The following is a 24,624-nucleotide window of genomic DNA, read 5'->3' as shown; positions in this document are numbered from 1 at the left end:
AGCTCGTAATAAACTAGAGATTGTTTGGTCCCATCATATACATACCAAGACTTTAGGCCTATGAATATTCCGCTTCGGTGTCAATGGGGATGGTTTTCTTGGACCAACCCACGATATTTTATGCTTAAGATTGCTGTAATAGGTTTATTTAGTAACGCCAGCCACAATACCCCACAGAAAACTCTTCTTTTGCGATCAATCCGCGATTTTGAAACGGTTTAAAATGGCATTTTCAGTCATTTTGTGTGGTAGCCATTTTCCTCTCTATTTGGACTTTTCCCATCGATTGAAAACAATTGATTCATAAAATACAAAGCTGTTTAAAATCTCTTTGAGATTTTGAGCTGGATTTTCTTCCATTATATTAGGTGATTCATTGTTTTCGAACATTTTGGATTCTCCAGACCGTTCTTCGTAATTGCAAGCACTAATTTTTAAATCGTTGAACAATTCTGATATGAATGATCAATCTCCCTAGAAGTTTCTAAAAGTGACTGAGTAATTTAGCAGTAGATTTCTTCAAATTAAACGACAAAAGTAAGGATAAGCATCTCTATTCACTGAATAACTCAATACTACTAAATTAAAAATTAAATATTATTTTATGTAGGCATTAACGGTTATGTTAGGTCGTTTAACAGTTGTTTACATTGTTGCACCGCATTTTCACCAATAGGTTTCGCTGATAAAAAAATACAAACACCTAATAGTTAGTACATTTCCACGTCTTTCTGGAAGCGTCGTATGCCTATAGATGGGTGGGTTTATTTTTAGGAATCTTTAGTATTTACTAGAATAAGTGATAATCGTAAGGAGCAATGTTTGTAGGGATGTAAATTTTTGTATCTGTCAATGATGGTTCTGCAATTACGGTTGGCTAGGTAGATCCAACAAAAACGGGGAACTGGCAACCCTGCGATTTTAATTGGCCTCATTCAAGATCAGTACTGATGTGCAGAAATGAACTGTCCAAGTATTTTTCAGGTAAGTGGGATACTTGCTCTGTCTTTGTTTTTTGTATTCAGATTTTTATTGATAATAAGTGACTGTCGCTTACCATGAACCTTACCATAACATACAGAAACATAAAACCTATTTTTCCAATAAATATCTAATCTCTTGTCGATGACACAAAATATTTTTGTCGCTTTCTGTCGCCCCAGTTGTTTTAACGTTGGTTGGTGTTCCTTATTTGGCTGTAGCATTTTATTATCCAAGAAGCCAGTAAGTTTCTAATAGCACCTGATAAGCTTTAGTAGCACTAACTCTCTTTTCTGTAAATGGTCAAAATGGCCGATAATTTGGTACAGTCCTTCCAATAAAACAGCCAATGCGCGTCTTCAATTCCATCGAATTTATTGCCAAATTCAGTTTGTGGAAACTAAAATTTGTTTTAAACTTGGGCCGGATTTTTCCTTCTCATTTTACCAACTATCATTACTCTAGTTAAAAAGAGACAAAATGAAGTCTAATGCGTCCGAATATATAAATTAATCGGTCTATAAAATTTGATTTGTGTTGGTATCGGTCGATAGCGTTGTCATATGTCCAGAAAGTTATTCAAATCATTAATGATAATATTCAAAGGTTATAAATCAGCAAACGTTCGTTTGGTGATTCTGATAGTGAAGGAGACTGAATGAAACTTGTTTTTACTGTCTTATGGCCCAATGTTGATTATTACCAACGCAGAGTGATAAAAGCAGAAACAACTAAAGAAGAGTATATGGTTAATATGGGATAACTGGAGAAATTCATATTGTAGAGAGTGAAATATTTATGTGCATAGATATTTGTGTAGTTGTTTATAATTTACATGAACATAAGGGTATAATTAATGAGGAGGGATTAAATCTAATTTTATAAAGGAAATGTACATAGGTAGTAACAGAGGAAACTTCAAAAAAACTAAAATTCAGAGATATTAAAATAACAGTGAAACGCAGGAACGAAGGAAACCTAAACTAAACTTATAAAGGTAAATAAGTTCTCTGATGAATGTAAAATATATTACTTGGATATATAACTATTCATTAGATAGATTAAGCCTCCAGGAGATAGCATTCCATAAGAAACGTGTCTAGGACTCCACTTCAGAGGTGGTATGGAAAAAGAGTTAAATGTAAATATTATAAAACAACTCTAAGTTACAAACTATAGTGGATGTTTAATTAACTGTAGCTTAAATCTTTAATGTTTATCTTAAGGGTAATGTTTGTAGTCTTTGAAAATATATGCATTAGATGTACAACAATGTTAAAATAAATTATATTTGTTAAGGTTATTTTTGTTTTTGCGTTGGCTGTTTTATTGGAAGAACTATATCTTCGAGGTAAATATACTGTTTAAACTTCAGTAAAGCAAAGTGGAAATTATAGAAATGTAAGTTTTTTAATTTTAGTTCAGGGGAATAGTAAAATATAATAATATTTTCACAGAAAATGTCGCTGGGTTGTAGAATTTTATGAATACTTTTAGAACTATAATAATTTTCATCGTATTTAGTATGATGGTAAAGAGAAATTATTTTAAAAACGTATTTCTTTTGTCGTAATTAATCTTGACACAATTTTGATATGACATTTTTTCTATAGGCATTAATGGATCATCGATTTTATCAAAGCCAAAGGATGTCTCGACAGTAACTTTACATTAACACCATATTTTATAACTGTTCCTTTCTCTTTTGTTCTTAACTTCCTGGATCCTTTCTTTAGGGGGTAATGACCCTTTGTTAAGATATCGCCACTATACATCCAAGTTTAATTACTTGAAATGACGCATTTCTGTTAAAATGCGTTTAGGATTACCTTTTACTTTGGTTGTTTCTTGTTCTTCAACATGTTTCAGTAATATCCCTTTAATTTTGTTATATTTTCTGTTTGGAACAAATATTGCGTATTAATTTTGAGGTATTTATAATAAACCTTTTTGTTTTGTATGTTTAATTTTTCTTTTATTTCTTTCTGTGTTCATTAGACGTTGATAAAATAAATAAGTTTATATTAGGTTATATTAGACAAATATTAGTTAAACATACTGAAATTATTCCCATTATTTTATAATTATTTTTCCCAAAAGGACGTTGTTATAAGGAAGTTACAAAACAAATATGTGAAATATGTTTTATATGGGATATATGAAAATTCAGGAATTTATTTAATTTAATGAAGTAAAATTATCAAATACCGTTTGAATTATTAGCAAATAATTGTGGCGGGTGGAGGAGTGAAATTGGTAAGCGTAAGAACCGTGGAATAAATGAAATATTAATGTGGTCTACCTGGTTTGAGGTTTATGTTTATCAGTTGAGTACTAAATATTTTAATGAAAATATTTCACACTTGCTGTAATAGTTTGTTGTATGTTGTAGTACATTATACTAAAAATTATGTTATGCCATAATTATTGTCATATATTTACCGTAGGTAAATATTATTAAAATAATAACACGATAGTTGACTTTTATATTTCTAGATTTGGAAACTTACTTAAAATATTTTGTTTGGAGACCATTGTTAAAGGTCCTTTTGCAATTTGAATACAAAAAAAAACTTAATTAGATATTTGAAAAAGTAAATGAAAACCTAGACTATGAAATGTATAATAGTAAAATATTTTAATATAGAATGAATCGAATATCAGAGGGAACCTTTCTTTTAATGTCAAAACTTATTTCAGAAAATGTGCAATATCGTCAACGCTTGCAATATAATATTAAGTCACAAGCACATAATTTAAGTTCAATTTTAGTTAATAATCTATAAAAAATTGATTTGGTTGGAATTTGTGTTCTGCTTCCCAAGAGAAATTCTGCAAAGAATAAATTGACTGTTATAAATAAGAGCATATTAGATTTTTGTCATAATAAATAATTAACTATTTTATGTAATTGTAGATTAATAGAATGTGAATATATATTTTGCATATAATTAACAAGAAAAACTCTTATATCTTCTTTACTTACCACTTACCACATTAGATACTCTTATACCACTTACCACCACTTTTATTCCCTCAACTACTAGTTCTTCGATAGTCTAAGCTGGGTTTTCGTGTAATAAGTTTTTCAATTGGTTTTAATCGAACTTATTCATGAACTTTATTACGAATTAAAATTGTCGCTTTTTAAATCGTTGAAAAATCTCCTTAAGTTTCTAAAAGTGTATGAAGAGTTTCGCTAGCTGCTTTCTTAAAAATTAGTTTTACTTAGTTCAATAATACTAACTGAAACACTGCATTTTATGTATGGAAATATCAAGGCCATCGAAATTAATAATTAGGTTAGTTTCTTCAATAGTTGTTACCATTAATTCCTCGCATTTTTACCAATAGATACCGCAAATAAACAAATACCCAATATTTTTACTGTTAGCATTTCATTAACTTTAGTAAATATTATTAAAAATAATAGAGCATATAAACAGACTAAATATTACAATATAAGAAAAAAAAAAGGAAAAGAAAAACAAAAAAAGAACATATATTGAAATTATTCGTCATTCAAGTTTCATTAGCTCTCACAATTTAACTAAGGGAAACAAGAACATAATCACTTAAAAAATCCAGGTGGAAATATATTGATATATTTTCATGATTAATCTAAAACTGAATGTTTGTAGCAAAAAATTTAGCCATATTTACTTAATATGTATAAAGTATCGCTATGTGGTTTTCATTGATTTTTCTGGCTCAGTGTTCCTTTGAGCATACAAAAAGATACATTTGATGCCTGGAAAAGCTAGGATTTGCTTTCATAGCGAAATTATATTAATTAAATATATATATTCAGGGACGAGACTTCTATATAGGTGAGCCGGAACCTCTAATAATGGGATTAGATTAGAATTGCAGAACAATAATAGGTATTAGAACAACACATGAATTCCTAACACGTTGGCTTTATTGAAACGTACAGCAGATCGTGTTATCAAGGGATTTAACCCACAAATTTGCTGAGCTCGCGGATTGTGGAATTTTTCCTTTGCCCTTCCGGTCTATTCTAGTGGATTTCCTTTCGCTAAACTTATGTTTAGTTTCTTCAAAGGCTTGGATTATTTCATAATATCTATTGATGTAAAATTACAGATATACATATTTACATTAGTTAGAAGTGGAATTTATTATTCTAGTTTTAACATATTGTGTGAATTATATTCACCGATTTCGCATAAAAATAAACAGCAACGTTTTTTTTTTATCTGGCGTTGTGTTTTGAAATGTATTTTACAAATACATATGATATATGAATGCTGTCATTAACGAAATTTGTCGGTGATAAAATTTTGCTGGATAAAACTTCTTTAATTTCTATAAAGACCACCAAGCCTACAAAAGCAGTCCAATTGTTACATACGAAACAGATGAAGAAGAATTGCAGAAAGAAATAGACTGGATAACGGTGAAAAGTAAAAAAAGAAAGCAAATAATTCCCCAGGATCTTCACCACAGCAAGTAAAAATAAAACAAAATAATGAACAAAATAAAGAAATTAGAATGCCCAGGCAACCCCCAATTATCGTAAGTAATGTACCGACTTTGAATAGCTTTATGAAATATTGAGGTCCAAGTATATAATATTCAATACAACGATACTAAACAATGGATAAATAAAGCCTCTGGCCGAATGTCGTACAACATTCACAAAAATAATAGATTGTTTGCTGAAACTGCAATGACACTCTTATGAAGACCAACCAGAGACATCAAAGTTAAGGCAGGAGGGCTTCCATCAACAGCTAAAAGTGACAATTAAATTTTTAAATGGTAGCTATATGAGGGTAAATTATGATATGTCGATGTGTGAGCGAACTAAACGAAGATTTTGACTGATGTGGTGAATACGTTGCTGTTGGTCAAGCAGGACTTCGAAGATTCTTTATAAAACATTCTCCAGAGTTGGCAATCGGCCGCAACTATTCTGGCCTCGTACAATATTAGTCTCCTATTTTTCAGATGGCTGTCTATGGTTTTGATGCATATCTTTTTCGGAGCTCCTCTTATTCCATCCAAAAGGTCGATTTCACCACATAAGTATGAGAGGAATTCATTTCCCTTTCATAAAAGTGTGCACTAATTGTCGAATCTTAAACGAATAACTGTAAGTATAATTTCAGAGAAAAACATATAGAATTTGCTTTGAGTATTACATTTGAAACACCTCAAGCTTACATATGTCAGACTGAATTGTAATATTTCCTCCCTTCCACAGGCATCTTAGAGAAGTGAATACTTCTTCAGCTTGGCCGATTCGGCTTATTACTCTAGCGCTAGATTATACTTTCTTCTCCTCTATTACTGATTCTAAGTCCTTGAACTCTTATACTTGCTCCAATTGGACTCCGTAGAGAATTGCAATAGTATGGGATCCATCAATTGTCAATACTTTGGTCTCTTATTCATTGGTTTTCAAACCATATGGCTCTGAAGTGCGAATTATGCCATGGAGTGTACTAGAACCGTCAACATTTGTATCACTCAATATAGCGCTATCATCAACGAACATCAGATCGGTTAGGGAGTTTGCAGAATCATATTGAACGCTATGTCTGTTTTTTTTTGCATAATAGCATCCACTACTATGATAAAAAGCAATAGGGAGTTTGGATTGGATTTCAAATGAATTTGACAAATCATTTCACATTTGTACACAGCGAAAGGAATCACCGTAATATGCCTGAAGAATTTCAATAATTATCAAGGGAACATGTTAAGCTTCCAAAGTTCACTAAAATGAGGGTTAGAATGTCAAAAGCCGGGAGAAAATCAATGAAAATGACAATTGTATGTTAGGTTTTCCACATCTAATACGTTCCTTCATAAACTAGCAGACTGGGAAAATCTCATCTACACAAACGAGATTCGGTCTAAATCGCACCTGCTCTTCTGGACTTGTCAGCCTTTTTGAAATTTCACTTGTATGATTTCTATAAAGAGCTTCCCGACAATTGATAGGCGACTGATACTTCATTGGTCATTACAATATTTACTATTTCTTTTTTTTTTGGTATAGGAACAACTTCCTGATAGCATTACCTTTTCTGACCACAACAATTGTGTGAATAGCACCATGAAGCCGTTAAAACATTGTTTCCTCGCAGACTATGACTATTTGTCGTTACTTGGTCTATTGTAATGGTCTTACTGTACTGCTGTTTGCAATTTGTTTATTGTTGGCCCATTATTAGAAATATCACTTGGTAGCAGAGTTGCTAAACCGTGTGGTGGATTTTGATATACATTAAATATTGAGAATTAGATTTACCAGAATAGATGAACTAGGACTAGACTTTTGTATTGTATAGTTTCGAAAATATAGCCATCGAATATTGGTAACTGTTTAACCATTTCTTCAGCTGTACAATATCTAAAATCGATATTTTAAATAATTCATATGTGAGTTTCCAATTTCGCATTTTCAAATTTTCGAGATTGTTCATAATGATAATCGATACGTTCTTTTCAACTAGCAATAATTGCTTTGTTGGAGTGGTCAAGGTGACAGGACGGCCCTCTCACTGTTGCGATAGTCGCGGGTTCGAATCCTGCTGGGGCATGGAGATGCTTTATGTTTGTGATTGTAGTTGTAAATATGTATAGGCAACTGTGGAAAATCCGACAATAATATGCCAGTCATGCCAGTAACTTGGCTGGGTAAGACCGGATGTTTTGTGGGATGGCCTTTAAGTTGGTCACTGGCCAGTCGGTATACTTAATGCCGATAACCGTGGTTCGGAACCCCCGTTAAAATGTGGGTCCAGTCCAGCTAAAGTCCAGCTCCCTGGTCGGTAAAGAGAAGACTTTAAAATATTAAAAAAAACTAGCAATAATTGTAATTAGTTACGATAATTCCATTTCGCAAAGCTATAACTCATAATTATCGATACATCGACGATAAAAAATATCGATATTTATCAATATAGAAGAAACTCAAAACTATTTCAACTATCTTAAAAGTTGTTCCTGTGATGGGTTGTATGGTTGGTAAATAAAATAAATCACTTCTAGAGTTATTAGTGATATAAAGGAAGTGTTTTATTTAAATATGTTATGTTTTTAACAGTTTCGATATTGTTTGATCATCATTTCAAATGCATGTGCATCAAGAGAGCAGTGATATCAAGACTGAGAATATTACTTCCATACAGTAAATCTACAGTCACATCAATTTCATCTACATATTCAGAATATGACACTAAAGGTGAATTAAATTTCGGGAAATACTCTAAATCCCTTGCTCACAGACAAATAAAAAGATAAAACTGCTTTTGTCAGTCTGTCGACTGATGAAAATTAGACATTTCTTTTAATCATGCTATATTTTAGTAACGATTTCACTTTTCTTTTATAAGTGAAGTGTGTCTAAAATTTATAGAGCGAAAATCGACGATACTATAATGATTTAATGACTCTAATTACTCTGACGGTGGAAGAGTGAAACAAAAAAGGAAGAAATATTATATTTTTTTTACAAGAGTGTAGGTAAATAAGTTGTTTTGTAAATAAAATGATGGAGACTCCTTCCAGGTGAAAATTGTGGGTCTGCAAAATGAAGATTTATCTTTGAGTTAGATAAATGACATATACCAATATGGCTTCTGATCTTTCTGAAAAAATATTTCAATATGATGTCTTTATGTGGACACAATTAGAACGATTATAACTATTAAAATGTGCATATAATTACACAGGATTTTGATCGCCATAATTTAAAATATTTCACGGAAAATTATCATTAATTTTTTGTCTTTGCTAGTCTTTACACGAGTTCCCACTACTTCAGGAAGTATTAGCACTTCCTTTACTATCGTAACATTTTTGATTATAGCTTTTTAATTTCATGTGGTTAACATTTTCAACATCAGTTATAAAACAAGATGTATGCGCTTGCGCGGAGTTTGTCAGGGGGAGCGCTTGTTCACTCAGACTTTATTAGTTCAAATAAATGAAAATGGGTGTGCGCTAAACCGACTATTTTCTTCTGATTAATGTATTCTCAAATGTATTCAATGGTAAGGGCTCAAATCAAGGAAACATGGCATTAGGCTATTAAAGTTATTGTTTTTAAATCAAAGTTACTGGGCTCAAAGTTTTTTTTAAAATAAATTTATGATACAGAAATTAGAACATATTTTTGTTTTATAATATTATTTTTTACTATTTATGGATATTCTACAGATACGAAATTATGTAATAGGTAAATGATTACTTACTATTTAAAAAAAGAAATATTGATATATCGGTATTATAGACCGATATATCGATATCGACTGAATACATATATGCGTTGCATACCTAACTGCTCAAGATGCGGTTGATTACTGAGATCAAAATTACCATTTCTAAAATTCCACAGTTCCAAAGTTCCAAAGTCCACAGGTTCCAATGTCGGTACCAGAAACAATAAATATTCCCGTGCTTCAAACATATTTTTTTTTCTTGTTGAAATTCATATACAGAATATGCTGTTCAATTGCTATCTTTAACTCCTCTACTTTGAGGGCCATTTTGCCTTTGATTTATTCAGAGCCATATAAGAATGAGAAGATATTTCTCCTTAAAATCTAATTTGAAGCTCGAAGAAGCAAATCATACTCTTACTCCGTTACCACTGTTTTATGTTCCGGCAGAAATTGGTAAAAAAAGGTATACGTTTGAACTTGATCCGCTTTATGCTTATAAATATTAATCATAAATAAATATTTGAGGTATTAAATATTTCAAATAAAAGGTAATTATCGATTTAAATTCCCGGGACCTTTATTATTGAATGGCTGGTACAGATTTCCACTTCTGTATGTATGATTTTAGAACGTAAAGCGAGGATTCACCGAATTTTTAATTGAAAAATAAGGAATATTTTTCGATTTTCAGCTATTGCATATTTCATGATATTGACTGGTTATCCCCCCATTTCGTTAGATATTCGCGAATGGGAAAAAAAGGATAAAATTGTTGAATTAAAAAAACACAATTACTTGTTATCGCACATATTGCTGCTCCAAATTTTAATTAAAAATTTAATGCGTAATGTACAGTATCGGTCATAAACGGAGAAACTTTTGAATAATATATGTGTAGAGATATGTAATTAGTTTTATCAAAATTCTCTTGTAGATATTTGTAGTTTGTATTCTTTACAATATTAAGTTATTTGAAATTATCCACAATACTTTTTAAATTTTTCACCGCATCTTAAACAATGACCAAAGAAGTACTTCTATATGACAATCTACCATATAAGTAACTCGATATGACTTAACTTCTTATTAGTTGGATGACAAGCAACTTTAAAGTATCCATTCAACTATAACACTTGCTTCAGTTAGTCGAAAACATATCAATAGATCGATTTCAGTATTAAAAAAAATATATCGATATGGGCGAACACAAAATATCGATACCACACCACGCAATATTCACCTTATGGGGAAATTTTTTGAGGGAGAAATCTTAAAATAAAATTTCGATTCTCTCCTTGGAAAACCCTAGGTTTTAATATCGATATTTTACTTTGCATCTAAAACTGCGACACTCTCCTTTACATCGATACATGCAAAAAAATATAGTAAAATATCTACTCAAAAAATATGACTTCTGTTCATATAAGCGTTGCAAATTGTTGGATTTTCATTTCAAATATCAATAGCAGACAAGAGCGTGTGTTTTACTGAATACATTTAGAGTAGTTTATTGACAAGTTGCTTTCATAGATCTTCAAGGCTTTGATACCAGAGCTTAAGATCCTTGACGTTGAAACAACTGGATATATCTGTAAAAGATACTTTTATTCAAATAGTATAATATTTAAATTTTATTTATTCCAGTTTTGCATTTTTCAATAATTATTCTTTATACTATACGATAAAAAGGTGAACGTTTTAACATTAGGTGCTTGCATGTATTTTGATCATTTATGCACATAAATGCATTTATTAAGACATACTGGTAGATTATGCATTAATCAAAATATTTTCCATAATTTTCTATAACTTTTTTCAATATTTCTGACAACATGGCGATACCGTGTGGAAATAACTGCGTTGATTTAACAGTGATCCAATCATAAGTCCAATTTCGCCATTTCTTGGCATTTTGAAATCGTGGGCAGTATGGTTCGGCAACATGCTGTATCCATATAAACAAGTGCTAATCAGAAGATGCTATGTCTGATGAGTACACTGGATGATGTGGAACATGTTATTACAGCTGCAAGAGTGTGTTTTTCACAATATTTGAAATGTGTGGCCGAGTGTTGTCATGCAACAAGATGACTTTGGGTCAGATACTCAATATTGCTGCAAAATTGCTATTGCTATTATAGTAGACATTTGTAGTAATAGTTTCATTCGGTTTTAGTAACTCGTAATACACTACACCTTGTCGATCCTGTTACATACACAGAGATACCTTATGGTCATGAATATTACCTTTTGAGAAACAGAAACATTTATTTTTCGCCTGATAAGTATTTTCACTCCTTTAAAATATTTCCCATTGCATGCCTGGACATAGTTGATTTATCAACTGCTAAGCTGTCTGAAAGTTTTTTTCAAAGAGTTGGAATTTATTGCCTTCTATCTTTTTTTGTTCTCCAGGCCATTCTTTGTCATCAACAAATAATCGTCATTATTAAATCTTTGCAACCAAAACCGACAGACAAATGGAATATGACTGAGGAGCACCAATACAATTTTCTAAAATTGTTTGGTGTTAATATCATCAAAACAACAATGCCAAAAGTAATGAATGGTCTGATACATGGAATACACTGTTTAAATAAATAATAATAAATAGAGAACTGTTATTTAACTCAGAAATGTCGAAATTGAATTTAACAGTTAGGATAAATTGTTTAACAGCGATTTAAATTGATTAAAATATACTATTATATTACTATTTATAATAAAAGTGTAAACTGGTTTCTTCACTTATGTCAGTATAAAATAATATTTTCTTTCGTAGTGTTTATGAGATCTCGATATATTTACAGAAGTAACATCATATATATCGTTAGTTTATTTGTTGCATGATAATGTTAAAAATATTCTCCATATATAACTCAATCGATATCAGGGTTGCAAAAATGTTTCCTTTTTTACGTTTATACATTAGTTATTATTATTTTCACTATAAACAAAATCATGATTTGTTGGCATCAACAAACACTATTTAAATTAAATTAATATACACACTTTTCTTTTCATTTATTTGGTAATATCTACTATGCATCGTTGGCATTTTGGGTGACAATGGGAAGAATGTCCCTTTGATGTATAAAATGTCCCCTTAACCCCCTTCAAATTTCACATCCGTTTTAATACCCTCAAGTTCAATCGTTCTCTGTTATTTCAACGAAGTTATTTCGCTTATGATTCCTCATCTTTCATATGAATATTAAGCGCTTTTATGTACTGATGAAACAATGCCACAATTAACAAAATATGTAAAATTATTTTTATATTTTATATATTTGACCTGATTATGAAGAGGAATAGAATAATGACTTCTAGATATTTGTATCGTATTTTCTCAATGAATATATTAACTATTTAACCCTCTCATCTTTTTTAAATACAATATTCATTTTATTTATCGTTAATCAGGAATATTTTAAAAATATTATTCATTGAAACTTCAATGACATAAGTTTTAAGGGGTTTCAATTATTCAAATGGTTTGAATAAATATCGAGGGACTTAGAAAATTGAAAAAGTCGATATAAAAAAACTTAATAGTTGCCAAAGTAACGTAAATTCAGTCAAAATTATTTTACCATTTATCAATACAAATATTGTTCTTTTAACCATATAATATAGCAACATAAAACTATATATATTATTACATATAAGTCTATGTAAGTATAAAATCGATACATTATACTATTATAGAACGTTAAAAACCAGCGGGAACGAAATTCGGGAGTGATAGTAGTTACTAGAGAGTCGATTGTCGTTTTTAGTCGATAGTTCCCAACGCTAAAGGTTATGGTGCACTTAAAATAAAATGTTAAATATTAAAATTCTTTCTTAGAGGGTTATTTACTAGCCTTTCCAGAAAACTACTTTATTGGTGTGTTAAAGTTGAGGGAGGGTTAACAGGACGATATTGGTATGGCAGCGATTCAGTCATTTTCATTTATTTTTGCACATTTTTAGCATATAGAAAACGTGTATCAGCCAAATCATGCTGCATTGATCTGAACAAGTGGTAGTCAGAAGGCGCTAGGTATGGCTGGTATGTGTGGCAGAGCGTTGTCGTAGAAGAAGATGACTTTGCCTCTATTACTCGCTATTGTTGTTCTTTTTTGCAGAAATACGTAATTTAGTTTATTCAATTAACGTAACAGTTTCATTCTGTTTTCAACACTTCGTAATACACTACATCTTCCTGATCTCACCATATGCAGAGCAAGACTTTATGGCCATGAATATTATTGGTCATACGCTTTGGTGTCGGTGGGGATGGCTCTCCTGGGCTGACTCATGAGTTTTTTTGCTCAGGATTTTCTTTTCTAGTGTAATGAATTGTTAAAGCTGTCTGAATGTTGTTGAAGAGTTAAAGCTGGGTTTTCACCCAAGTCTTGCAGTTGATTGTCTCGGAATTATTTTGGTTCTCTATGCCAGTCTTAGTCATTAACATTTAAATAGTTACTTTTTCACTAAACCACAATTTTGAGCGTTCCATAATTAGTATTTCTAGATAGTGAATAACTCAATAATACTAAAAGCAGAAGCACCTATTATTATGAAATACACACTTATTATTATTGTGGACACTTTTTTTAAAATTCCATAGTCAAACCAAAAGAATATAATATAAAACTGAAAAATATGGAGACTGGAATATATTTATCTCAGAATTTACTATGATATATTAAAATATGATAATTGCCAACAAAATATCTGCTGGTAATACCACATGATTTTGATGTTAATTTTTATAGAAAAATTATTCTTGAGTGACGAACATTTTTCTATTAACTACTTTTTAATTTCCTTAAACAATTTTATTTTCAAATAAGCTGCAAATAAGCTACCTGACACGTACAAATTGCTGTTTAAGGAGAACTTTACTTTTAAATTATCCCGTTTAATTTTTTCCTTTGCAACTATATTATAAAACTCGTTTAATTTAAGCGTTTCTTTTTTACCGTTGAGTAAAATTAGAAAGTTAATGGAAATTTAACAATTAATTTTAATTTATTTTTTTAAATTATGTGCAAGAAAAACTTCGACTTATCGTTAAGTTGTTCCAGATATTTATGTTAATAATTTATGGAGAGTTATTGATGAAATATTAGTACTACACCTATAATTTTATTTAGAGTGTTTTATCAGACCTATGAATTTATTTTAAAGGAATTATAATGGATGGTGTTACTGTGTATTAAATTGCATCGGGTACGTTTGTAACCAACTTCATGTTGAAGCGTCACTGACAGGCTTCACTTTTCAGTATGTGTTATTTCGTCGAAGTGTGAACAAAACATTTTTTCAATGGGTTGAAAATGTATGAATTTGTATGGAGTAAATCGCATTTGCGGAAGGTTTTACTTTTTCATCAAATGCTGATCATCGAATGCTGTGTGAAGGCCATGCCAACCATGCTCCATCAATTTCAATATAAGAATACTGGTTTCGACATTTTAACAGTGGTAATTCTGACACCGAAGACAAAGAGCATTCCGGACAGCCAAACAATTTGAAGACGGGGATTTGAAGCCATTACTCGATGAAACCATGTATTTGAACCGAACACTGTGAGAAAAACGAAAAATCACAACAATGTTATTCATCAGCATGATAACGCTCGACCATATGTTGCAAAATTGGTGAAAACATGCTTTGAGATATTAAAATGGGATGTGCTACCACACTTGCTGTATTTTTCAGACCTTGTTCCTTCTGATTACATGTGAGTCGTGACAGGTCTGAGCAGTGCATCATTTCTTATGAAGATACTAAAAAATGGGCTGATTGATGAAAATTGATTGTAGTTGTTGTTGATTCATTGATAGTCTCAAAAAAATACATCGTTCTTTCGAAACAGAATTTGTAAATTACCTGAAAGTTGGGAAAAAGCAGCGGCTATCGATGGACAATGCTTTGATTAAAATACGTTGAATAGATGTTCAAATTTTAAAAAAATCCATTAAAACTAATCTACAAAGCTAATACAATAAATGGAGATAATTTTGTAATTATATCATGTATGTACCGAAAAGCTTCATACGTTGAAGTGCCCATTTACCCTATCTAGCTATCCATATCTCTGCCCATTAGCATTAGGTACTCGCACAAACTCATCTTGCTGTTTAAATGAAACTGAGTGAAAAACACCCTAAACTCGCAATTAAGTGTGTAATGTGTAGAGCAATGTAATTGCGCAAACAAATATATAGCAAAAGAGTTTTTTGAGATATGAGTGTTCTATTATTCCTTTAATGCTTTGTAAGCTGTCTTCTATGAAAATAACTTCGGCTCCTTTCGGAACTTGTCCAGCATGCTTACCTTAACTTCCACCATCCGCAATCTCTTTACTTTTTATTGTTATTTTATTCTCTGACCCTCCATCTCAGTCACATATATTTTTCTTGTCTCAGTAGCAAGTTTATCGATAGTTCTCATCGCTAGAGTGCTGTATCCTTTTCAATTAATATGAGATTTTTAAATTTCCCAAGAGTTTTCTTTAACTTTTAGTACTTATTTTAATATTAGTTGTTTCTCATAACGGATATTATGTATCCTATCAGTTTGAATTTGGTAGTAGATTAGTAGATTTATTGCAATTTTATTTGCAATACAATTTATTGAAAAGTATATGATTTTAATTTTATTATTCATCAATATTATTGTGTTGATAACTGATTTGATGCTTTTAAAAGAAAAACCCCGTTATCGAAGCAGACACGCGCTGAACATGACAACTTTCTTTCAAAAATCCAGGAAACCAAATGTGAGATTTAGTAACATCAGCTTTATGCCAATAACTATCACATAGTTCAATTATCTGTACATAGTATTCTAATAAAAATAAAACAATCTTAAGAGGTAATAATGTATACAAATTTACATAATTAACAATAGCTAACCGTACTTTTAGCTTACGTTTTTAGGAGCTTATGGTGATCCTGATCCATCATCATCACCATCTCAATTGTGTTGTTTTGATTTTCAGGATGTCAAAATAGATAAGTAAAAGGTGATATTGACGTCAGTGACAAATAACGGCGAGGAAATCATACAGAAAATGATAATCAGATCAATAACAGTTGATGAATCAAGTGTTTCCAAGTGTTGCCATACGAATTTACTGAAAAAATATAGCACCTTGTTCAGATAGATGGTTTGGCTGGCATACAGTTTCGGGATGCTGAAGAAGTGTAAAATATTTTCGTCATGTTATGAAAATATAGAGAAAAGTTGTAGAAAATGATGTAAAATATGTATTGAAGTAATTTTTCTATATAAATGCCTTTTTAAAGTGAAAACATTATTAGAATACACGCTCAAGCACATATTTGATTTAGGAAGTGAGTGTACACTCTCGATAAAAACTTTATAGGTCTTTTAATTCAATGTAAATAAATTCCAGAGAATTTTCAGAACTGTAACCTTATATTCGAATAATCTTTGTTTGAAAAGGCCTGTTTGCTTGTAAATCCAAATAAATCGACCATGTAAAGAGAGCAGTTAGTGTTTTAAATTCTATTTTCGCGGGAAATTATACGTGTGTCTTAATACTAAATAATAGTATATCAAGATTAATGTAAAATATTTCCTAAAATTTGCTGTCGGAATTAATGTGTGCAATTCCAATGAATACGAAAAGTAATCTTCATCAAGTGAATTTTGATAATTTATAAAATTGAGACGAAGAGATTGATCAACTTACTGTAAATTTATGGCTAACCAAATATCACGATTAATGACCTGTATAAGCAATAAGTGTTGATTAAACATGCAATGCATGTCTGATCATTGATATATCATTGGATTATTGGTGATAAATATAGCAAACTCGACGATAATTTGATTAAATATGGCCGTCGAAAGAGTAGGTTCTGTTCACGATCGTTAGGTACCATAGTATCTCATAAACAAGAACAAACAGTGCTGATTAAAAGGCTGCCAAAGATCAATAGAAAAAAGGAAGCAATTTATTTTCTTAGTGTAATGGAAAGATAACTAAGATTACCTATAAATTTTCTGTATATAATATTTTGCTTTTTATTGCAACTTGCAAAGTTGTTTATAGGCATATCTATTGAGGTCGGTTATTTATTGAATTTTATAATATATTTAATTACGCAATTAATTGAAAAAAGCTGCAGTGCAAAATTTACTTACGTTACCTAATTTTTGTAGCTAATAGTAGTGGTTTAACTACGGATTTTCTTCGTAGATTTCTATAATTATGTTAAATAATCACTAGAAGTCGAAAAACAAATATTTAGTTTATATATTAACGGAATATATACTGTTGAATGTTTGGAGTCAGTTACTCAAAACAGTGCATTTGTGGTAAATAGTGGAAATAGAATAATGCAGCGTTATATTGTTTTAAACATCAAAGTTATAGTTCCTTGAAACTTGTTTAGAATGCTTGAAAGCTGTGTGGTATAATGTTCAGTTTACCCATTAGGATTACTAATTAACGAACCCAGTTTATGTCATTGAGAGACCAACATTTCGGCAACGTTTGTTTTGACTATCAAGGAGATTGTTTTGAAAACATTATTAGAGTATTTAAAGGTAAGTTGGTGCTAACTAATTTGTTTCAAATAGGTATAAATTTATATCTAAAAGCAAAATATGCTTTATTGAAAATAAATCACAATTAGGTTTTACAGTTTATAGAAAAAATATTAGATGTAATAATTCGTATCAATACTTATTTCTCATAGATGAGAAAAAAAATACCTGCATATCAGTTTGGTTTTATAGGAAAACATGTAGTTGAATGTTTCCACTTGAATGTATGGAATCACAGACATTATTAAAAAGTCTACGAAGAGAAAAAGTTTACTCAGCTATATTCTTGTATGTAGCGCAAGCTTTCGATAGTCTGACATAAGCCACTCATCTATGAACTCCATAAAAAGTGACTAAATCAAAATAATGAACTTTGAAACTCCTACATCTCAGCCAGAATGTTTAGAGTTAAACAAGAAAAAGCTTACTCCGCGATGAAAGAAACAAAAGCAGGTGTACCACAAGGCATGTTCTTTTCCTACTCTGTACATATTACATTCCACAAATAGAAAATGTTGCTATGGTTATGTAGCGACCTTGAGGCAAGTCAGATTTTACATCGTGGAATAACTATCTACAAAATACCCAGAAATACAATCCCAGATGTTGAACACGGGCGGGGTGCCAGCAGCGTCAACTATGAAATGATAACGATTATGTGGCAACCCCGAGACGTTTATCTGGGATGTTATTGAAGGGTACTTTCGATCATTCAGTCACTGACTGTAGTTCAGTTCAGACGTGCCATCACCGACTGCCCAAGCCTCGTCTACAGCTAAACCTAGTGCAGATACCTTTCATTTATTTGTATTAATATTTTATATCGTTAATAAATAACGGTCACATAATGTAAACACCACTGTTTCATTTCGTTTTACCTCCATTCACTGAGCCATATCATTAATCCTAAAGCTACATTTACTGATGATACTGCGATACTTGCTATTGGAGGAAATAAGCAACACGCAAATAATAATACAAATAAGTGAACCCAGATATGGAGTATAAAATTCAACCTTAGTAAATCAGTGCATATTGAATTTACCTACGACCAAATTGTTCATAAACCGTTGAATATAAATAATATTTTCCTTGTCCTTGGGATGAATCTTGACTTCATTAGAAGCAAATCCCAAAAAAGTATTGATTATTTGAAAGAAAATCGAAATTATTCGTACATAACTAGTTGCTGCTGTACATTACAAGAACATGCTAGACCTATATGGACATATGGAATCCAGTTATGAAGAGGTTCTGCGCAAAGAAATATCAACATAATACAAGTATTTTAGAATAAAGTTCTAAAAAATATTATGGATGCACTCAGATACTACAGAAACAATTACTTACACCTAGTGTCATTCGGAATTTCGGAGGAGATTCACAATGAAGTAACGAAGTCACAACAAGACACGAAGAAATACTCCACTCCTATGTAAACACCGAAGTGCTGTAACTCTTGGACCACACTGAACTAGGATGCAGACTTAAGAGAACCAAATCATGTGATCTTGTGTAGTTGTGTAATGAAGCCCAGTAAATGGTAAAGACACCTAAAAGTGCTACTACTTTTAAATTTATTCGAGATTAAGTAAAAACCAATGGGCCTCCCTCGACAATTACCTAGTTTTAAGTCACTGTAGAGACAAATTGTAAGTTATTTTTGACGAGAACTAGTAGTAATATATTAATAAATAAAAATAAATTTCTTAATTTTAAAATAATTTAATTAATACTAAAAAAATACATGGCATTCTTTCTGAGCAATTAAATGTTATATTCAGAAATGATACCCCATTTTTATACAATATTTTCAATGATAAAAAGTGAAAAATCAAAAACAATCACTTACCTAAATTCTCGTGGAAAGAATTAAGTCTGCCAACGTTTCTATTTTGTACTAGTGATGGTGAATGTAAGCTGGATGATGCTTGACTTCGGTGTCGGCGTATTGTTGACAAACGGCCAACGAATGAGGCATTATGTCTGAAGCTACTTGACAGACGCCTGTATTAGAATAAACAAACAAACATATAATTTTTATTAAACCGTTCCTGTAGTTAAATTAACTTACGATGGAGGACTGTAAGGTACTTGATGGATTTTCCACGTGGCCTCTGACGTAGATTTTTCATCAGCAGCGTAACATCTCCAAAGCGATTGGATCAGCATAGCCGCAGGCTGTCTGCGTCTTATCATGTGCTTCTGTCGTTGTTGTTGTTGGACTTTCAAAGCGAAACCCGAACCAAGGATGCCCTAGGAATATAAATTAACTTAAAATTAAAGTGTCTTCTTGTCATATAATATTATGATAGAATATAATAAAATTCCATTTCAGAAACAATCTTTTTTAGTGACTTTATATTCTTACATCACAGAGGAATTACAAAGTAATATGTTTTTTTATGTATACATGGATATTATCTTGTTATTTTTCTACGATGCTTAATATTTTTATATATTAACTTGTACACATTTTTTTAGTAAATAAGATATGTTAATGCAAAATTAATAACTATAAACTAATTGTTTTATATGACCATTATAAATTACATGAAATTATGTTTGTCTTCGCCTTCTTCTCTGTCTTGTTCTATAGACAATGATGAACATTTTAGGTGATGATTTAGGTGACAATAATTAGATGTAGTTCGGGAAATTCCAAATTTCATCTTTATATTATTTTTATATAACAATTTTATTAGCATAATTTTATAATATATGAAATGCACTTTTTAAATAAATTTCACTGGCATCCCTGTTCAATGGATATTACTATAGAGGGATATTATGAGATAATAGAATCCTCTTCCTTTGTTTTTTAATGCATTATTATTTTTTTCTTATGTACGACTGTATAAATGAAGAAAGTAATTAATTGTGTAAAATGTAGTGATTTTTAGTAAGTTTTTTTTATGGTTTTGTTATTGTATATATTTTCTTGACATTTTCTTTGATTTTTTGCTAGTTAATATGAGCAAAATGAAGTAGTAAAATAAACAGATAAAAAGAGTTATTCCAGAATAGATTAATATTCTGATAAGACGGCAGAGTGGCTTATAAGAAGTATATTTGGTTATTGCTGTGAAATAATAAATCGCCTTTCTAAAAACGCATCACTTCGATTACTGCCTATGAAAGAAATTCTGAAAGATCCGTATACAATAGTTATTCATTATTATGATCATGTGTAGTTTGTTGAAGTCATGTAGCAGTTTGTTTCTCTTTCCTTGATTATTGTTCTATATATTTGGCCGTCATCATTATTTTTATTACATTATTTTTCTTCATATCCGTTGATAAAAGCTCCTCAGGAAAAGGCAAATTCAAATTTAATATGAGTAGGATGTAAATATTGAAATCAGACAATTGTCAGAAAGTTAAATTTGACTTTCTAATAATTTGCCTATCTCTTTTATTTTTTTGATCAGATTTTGTGGTAGATAATGTGATTCTAAACTCTTTACCAGAAGTATGGTTAAAGAACTTGTTAACTTGTGGTGGGTAATCTTTTTTATCTTGTGGTAAAAGACAAATCTGTTTCAAGCACTGAAATAATGTCTTATACTTAACTCTTTTCTGTAATTTCAAAAGCAGTCAACAAAAAATAGCTCACTAGACCATGTTTTCATTTCAAATACGGTGATCGAAAGTAATCAACACATATTTTCTAATAGATGTCTTCTTCTACATTGGGTTACGGCTAAAGTCATTGAGAATAAAATATTATTAAAATAAGATTGTTAATTTATTCCAATCGCAAGTTTGCGGATGATGATTCAATGACCTAACTATAGACAAAATTGTAATTAGTATAATAGTAGTTGAAATTCATTCCAGAAAAATTGCGAAAAATGACAAAGGCATTCAAAAATAATACATGTCTTGGGAATGTATAGACAAATATGCTAAAGATGTCTATATTTAAAGGGGCGTTCTGCTCTAGAAATTTGAAAAAATCTACTTTTCAAAATTTCAAGTAAATCGGCTCAGTAGAACTTGACATATTATGTCAACCATTTCGTCAAAAGTAGTTGCATTAAAATGCATTTAAAATTTTGTTTTTAGATTCCCCGTCACTAAAACAGCTATATCTCCTAAAATAATTAAAATTTTGAAAAATATCTCTAGGATATATTTTTAAAGCGTTAGGCTTTGAAAATATTTTCACATTTCTAAACCAGAATAGCCCCTTAAATACTGAGGACTATTTTATATTAAAAAAAATATTTATATCTAACGCTGTTCTTGAAATAAACACGATATTTTAATTTTACATCTTGTTTTCTGTTTAAAACCTGGTTTTATTTATAAACTGTTGCGTTATTATTTTCGAGCATCAGCTGTAGAACAAATAAACAATTAATAGTTTCTTATTTAGGACTAAACTATGCTTTAATTTGGGTGAATAACGAGCAGCAATGGCAGGATCGTCCGGAAAATCCAATTTCGAAGATAAAAGTCTAATGAGCCTGTTGTGAAAGAATAAACCATTCGGGCGGATAATGATCGCCATAGGGCATTACTAGAGAATATTCTTTGTAAATTGGGCCAGTTTTTTCTTGTATTATTTGTCTTTGTTTATAAGATACAGTTTCAATAATATATACTAGGTTCGATAAATTTGCGATAGAGTACCATCTATTCATTAAAGTGGAATTAACCATTCGACGCCATTTTATTAGGTCTCGTGTGGTGATCATTTTCCCTCCTTTTAGATCTTTACAACTACTAAGAGTGTTTAAAAATTATTTGAGAGTTTTAACTGAGTTTTTGTATGATAAGTTTTGCAAATCATTGTCTTCAAAATGGCTGGGTTCTCTAGGTCGTTCTTTGTTATTGACATCAAAATTAAAGCTTTTAAATAATTGAAACCAAAAGTGATGATTGAGATAAACATAGAATGGAGATAGTGCGGTATTATCAAGAGTTTTTAAAGGAGCTTGATGGGCTTCCGGAATTTTTGTTGGAAGGATTTCAACAGCATTTCTTCAAATCAAACTTAATAATACTAAATAGAAATCTAGTATTTTTACTAGAAACATTTCAAACCCATAAAATTTAAGAGTTATGTTAGGTTTTATTGATTAACAGTTGTCGACACTAACTTTAAGTTTTATGCAAATACCTAAAATCTTTTATAAGAATATAACCAATATAGTATATAGTGTATGTGTTAATTAATCACCTTTTTACAAGTTATTTATATTCGACGTGTTCGAATCAATGAAACAAACATATTATAATAATCGAATTCATTGTGAGGAACGCTTTAAAGACAGTGGAAGCGTATATCGATATTGTAAATGTGATGGGTGAATTTGCTCATTCAAAAATAACGTTAAGAAGAGTTAAGCTTCTTGCTTCAACTTGTTTGAGTTAAACAAGCCTTGAAGAGGATTTGTGAGAAACAGGTCCAAAAACAGCATCAAAGATCATAGCATAACTACAGCATATGCTTTAGGAAGATTATCAAAGATATTTTGTGGAAGCTTATTCGACATTTCATTAGGTACAGTGAGCTATATTTTAAGAAATTTCGAGTTTCTCAATGGTTGTCGCGTTTCGCTGAAAATGGAATCAATATCTTCGAATTTCACAAGGTGTTGACATGAATGATATATGGCTTTACTGCCATAATTCTGAATTAATATATAGTCTAGAATTTTTATTGTCTAGAAGTAGTCAATAATGTGTTAGGATGAATATATAAGAATACAAGAGTCAATTTCTTTTTTAATTATCTCCAAACTGGTAAAACAAAACGGTCAAATAGCCAAATAGGCAGGCCAATAATATTGTGACGTTTTGGAGCAATTAAATCAGAATATTGCAAAGCATGTCGAGTTTATAAACGGAAATAGGAATTAATGTAAAAATTGTCCAAACATCCATATAATTACATATATAGGAATATGTATCAATACTATTTGCGCGCGACTCATTTTAATTACAATATTTCGACTTACATATTCTGTAAATGAAAAGCGCTGTATATTACTACTGGGTAAATTAATATTGCATAAAATCAATCATATTGCGCTTTAATAAAAATGTTTCCAGCATTCATAGAAATTCTGAAATGTAAACCTATTTAGATACAAAATTGAAATATCTCAATAATTCTTCGACAAAATCTTAATTTAGTTTCAAATTCGATATAACGTTTTACATAGGTAACGAAATTGTATTCGAGAAGTATCTCTATTATAAAAAAAATCAAGTATTATATTTTAAACTTCTTGTGCTCACTTCTAAATTACTATTTTTAATACTGTGTATTTTAAAGATACATTGGTATTAAATATAGTGACTAATGGATATTTAGATGAAGGATTCTGATAGGTTAGTAAGTTATCTTCGCTGCAGGATTGACTTGTTTTTCTCCCCTACACTTTTTCGACGGAGAATTATTCTACAAATTCAGATTCTTTTAAGTCATGAATTTATGTCAATATAACAGAGCAGGAAAAGCATATCAGATCGTAGTAGAATACTATGAAAGATGCTTATCTTCAATACTTAACTTCAATAGCAGGTTATTAATATTTGTGTACAAGAAATAATGATTCCAGACTTTTTTTTATTAGAGTTATTAGTTATTATAAATTAGTTTTATTAGTTAGTTATTTTATCAGAGTACTAATAATAATTAATTCATCTATGTTCTAAAGTAATTTAGCAACCAGAATATCCAGTATATTTTTTTGGATATTTTTAATATAAACATTTAAGTTTTGAGTAAAGAAAAGTGTTATATGATATCCAAAGTTATGTTAATAGGGTTTCAGGTATATGTACAGAAGGAAACGTATTAATTACCCAGCTGTATTAATTATAAAAGTTAATTAATAAATACCGAGTTGTA

The 24,624-nt window shown here is 30.6% G+C and overlaps 1 protein-coding gene across 1 annotated transcript in view; it reads right to left on the bottom strand.

Moving 5' to 3' along the window:
• LOC143197124 (potassium voltage-gated channel subfamily KQT member 1) overlaps positions 1-24,624 on the bottom strand; it is a 311,560-nt gene that overhangs the window by 122,427 nt on the left and 164,509 nt on the right. Inside the window, exons 8-9 of the mRNA XM_076405315.1 lie at positions 19,831-20,012; positions 19,609-19,763 (exon numbers count right to left, since the gene is read on the bottom strand). Of these exons, the coding sequence (XP_076261430.1) occupies positions 19,609-19,763; positions 19,831-20,012 (337 nt within the window). The remainder of the gene's footprint in view (positions 1-19,608; positions 19,764-19,830; positions 20,013-24,624) is intronic.

Source organism: Rhynchophorus ferrugineus, unplaced genomic scaffold, assembly GCF_030347505.1.
Source record: "Rhynchophorus ferrugineus isolate W39M unplaced genomic scaffold, kcgeb_rfMv2 rfM5, whole genome shotgun sequence".
NCBI lineage: Eukaryota > Metazoa > Arthropoda > Insecta > Coleoptera > Curculionidae > Rhynchophorus > Rhynchophorus ferrugineus.
Note: the sequence above shows the minus strand (reverse complement) of the source record. Positions and strands in the feature narration are given on the sequence as shown.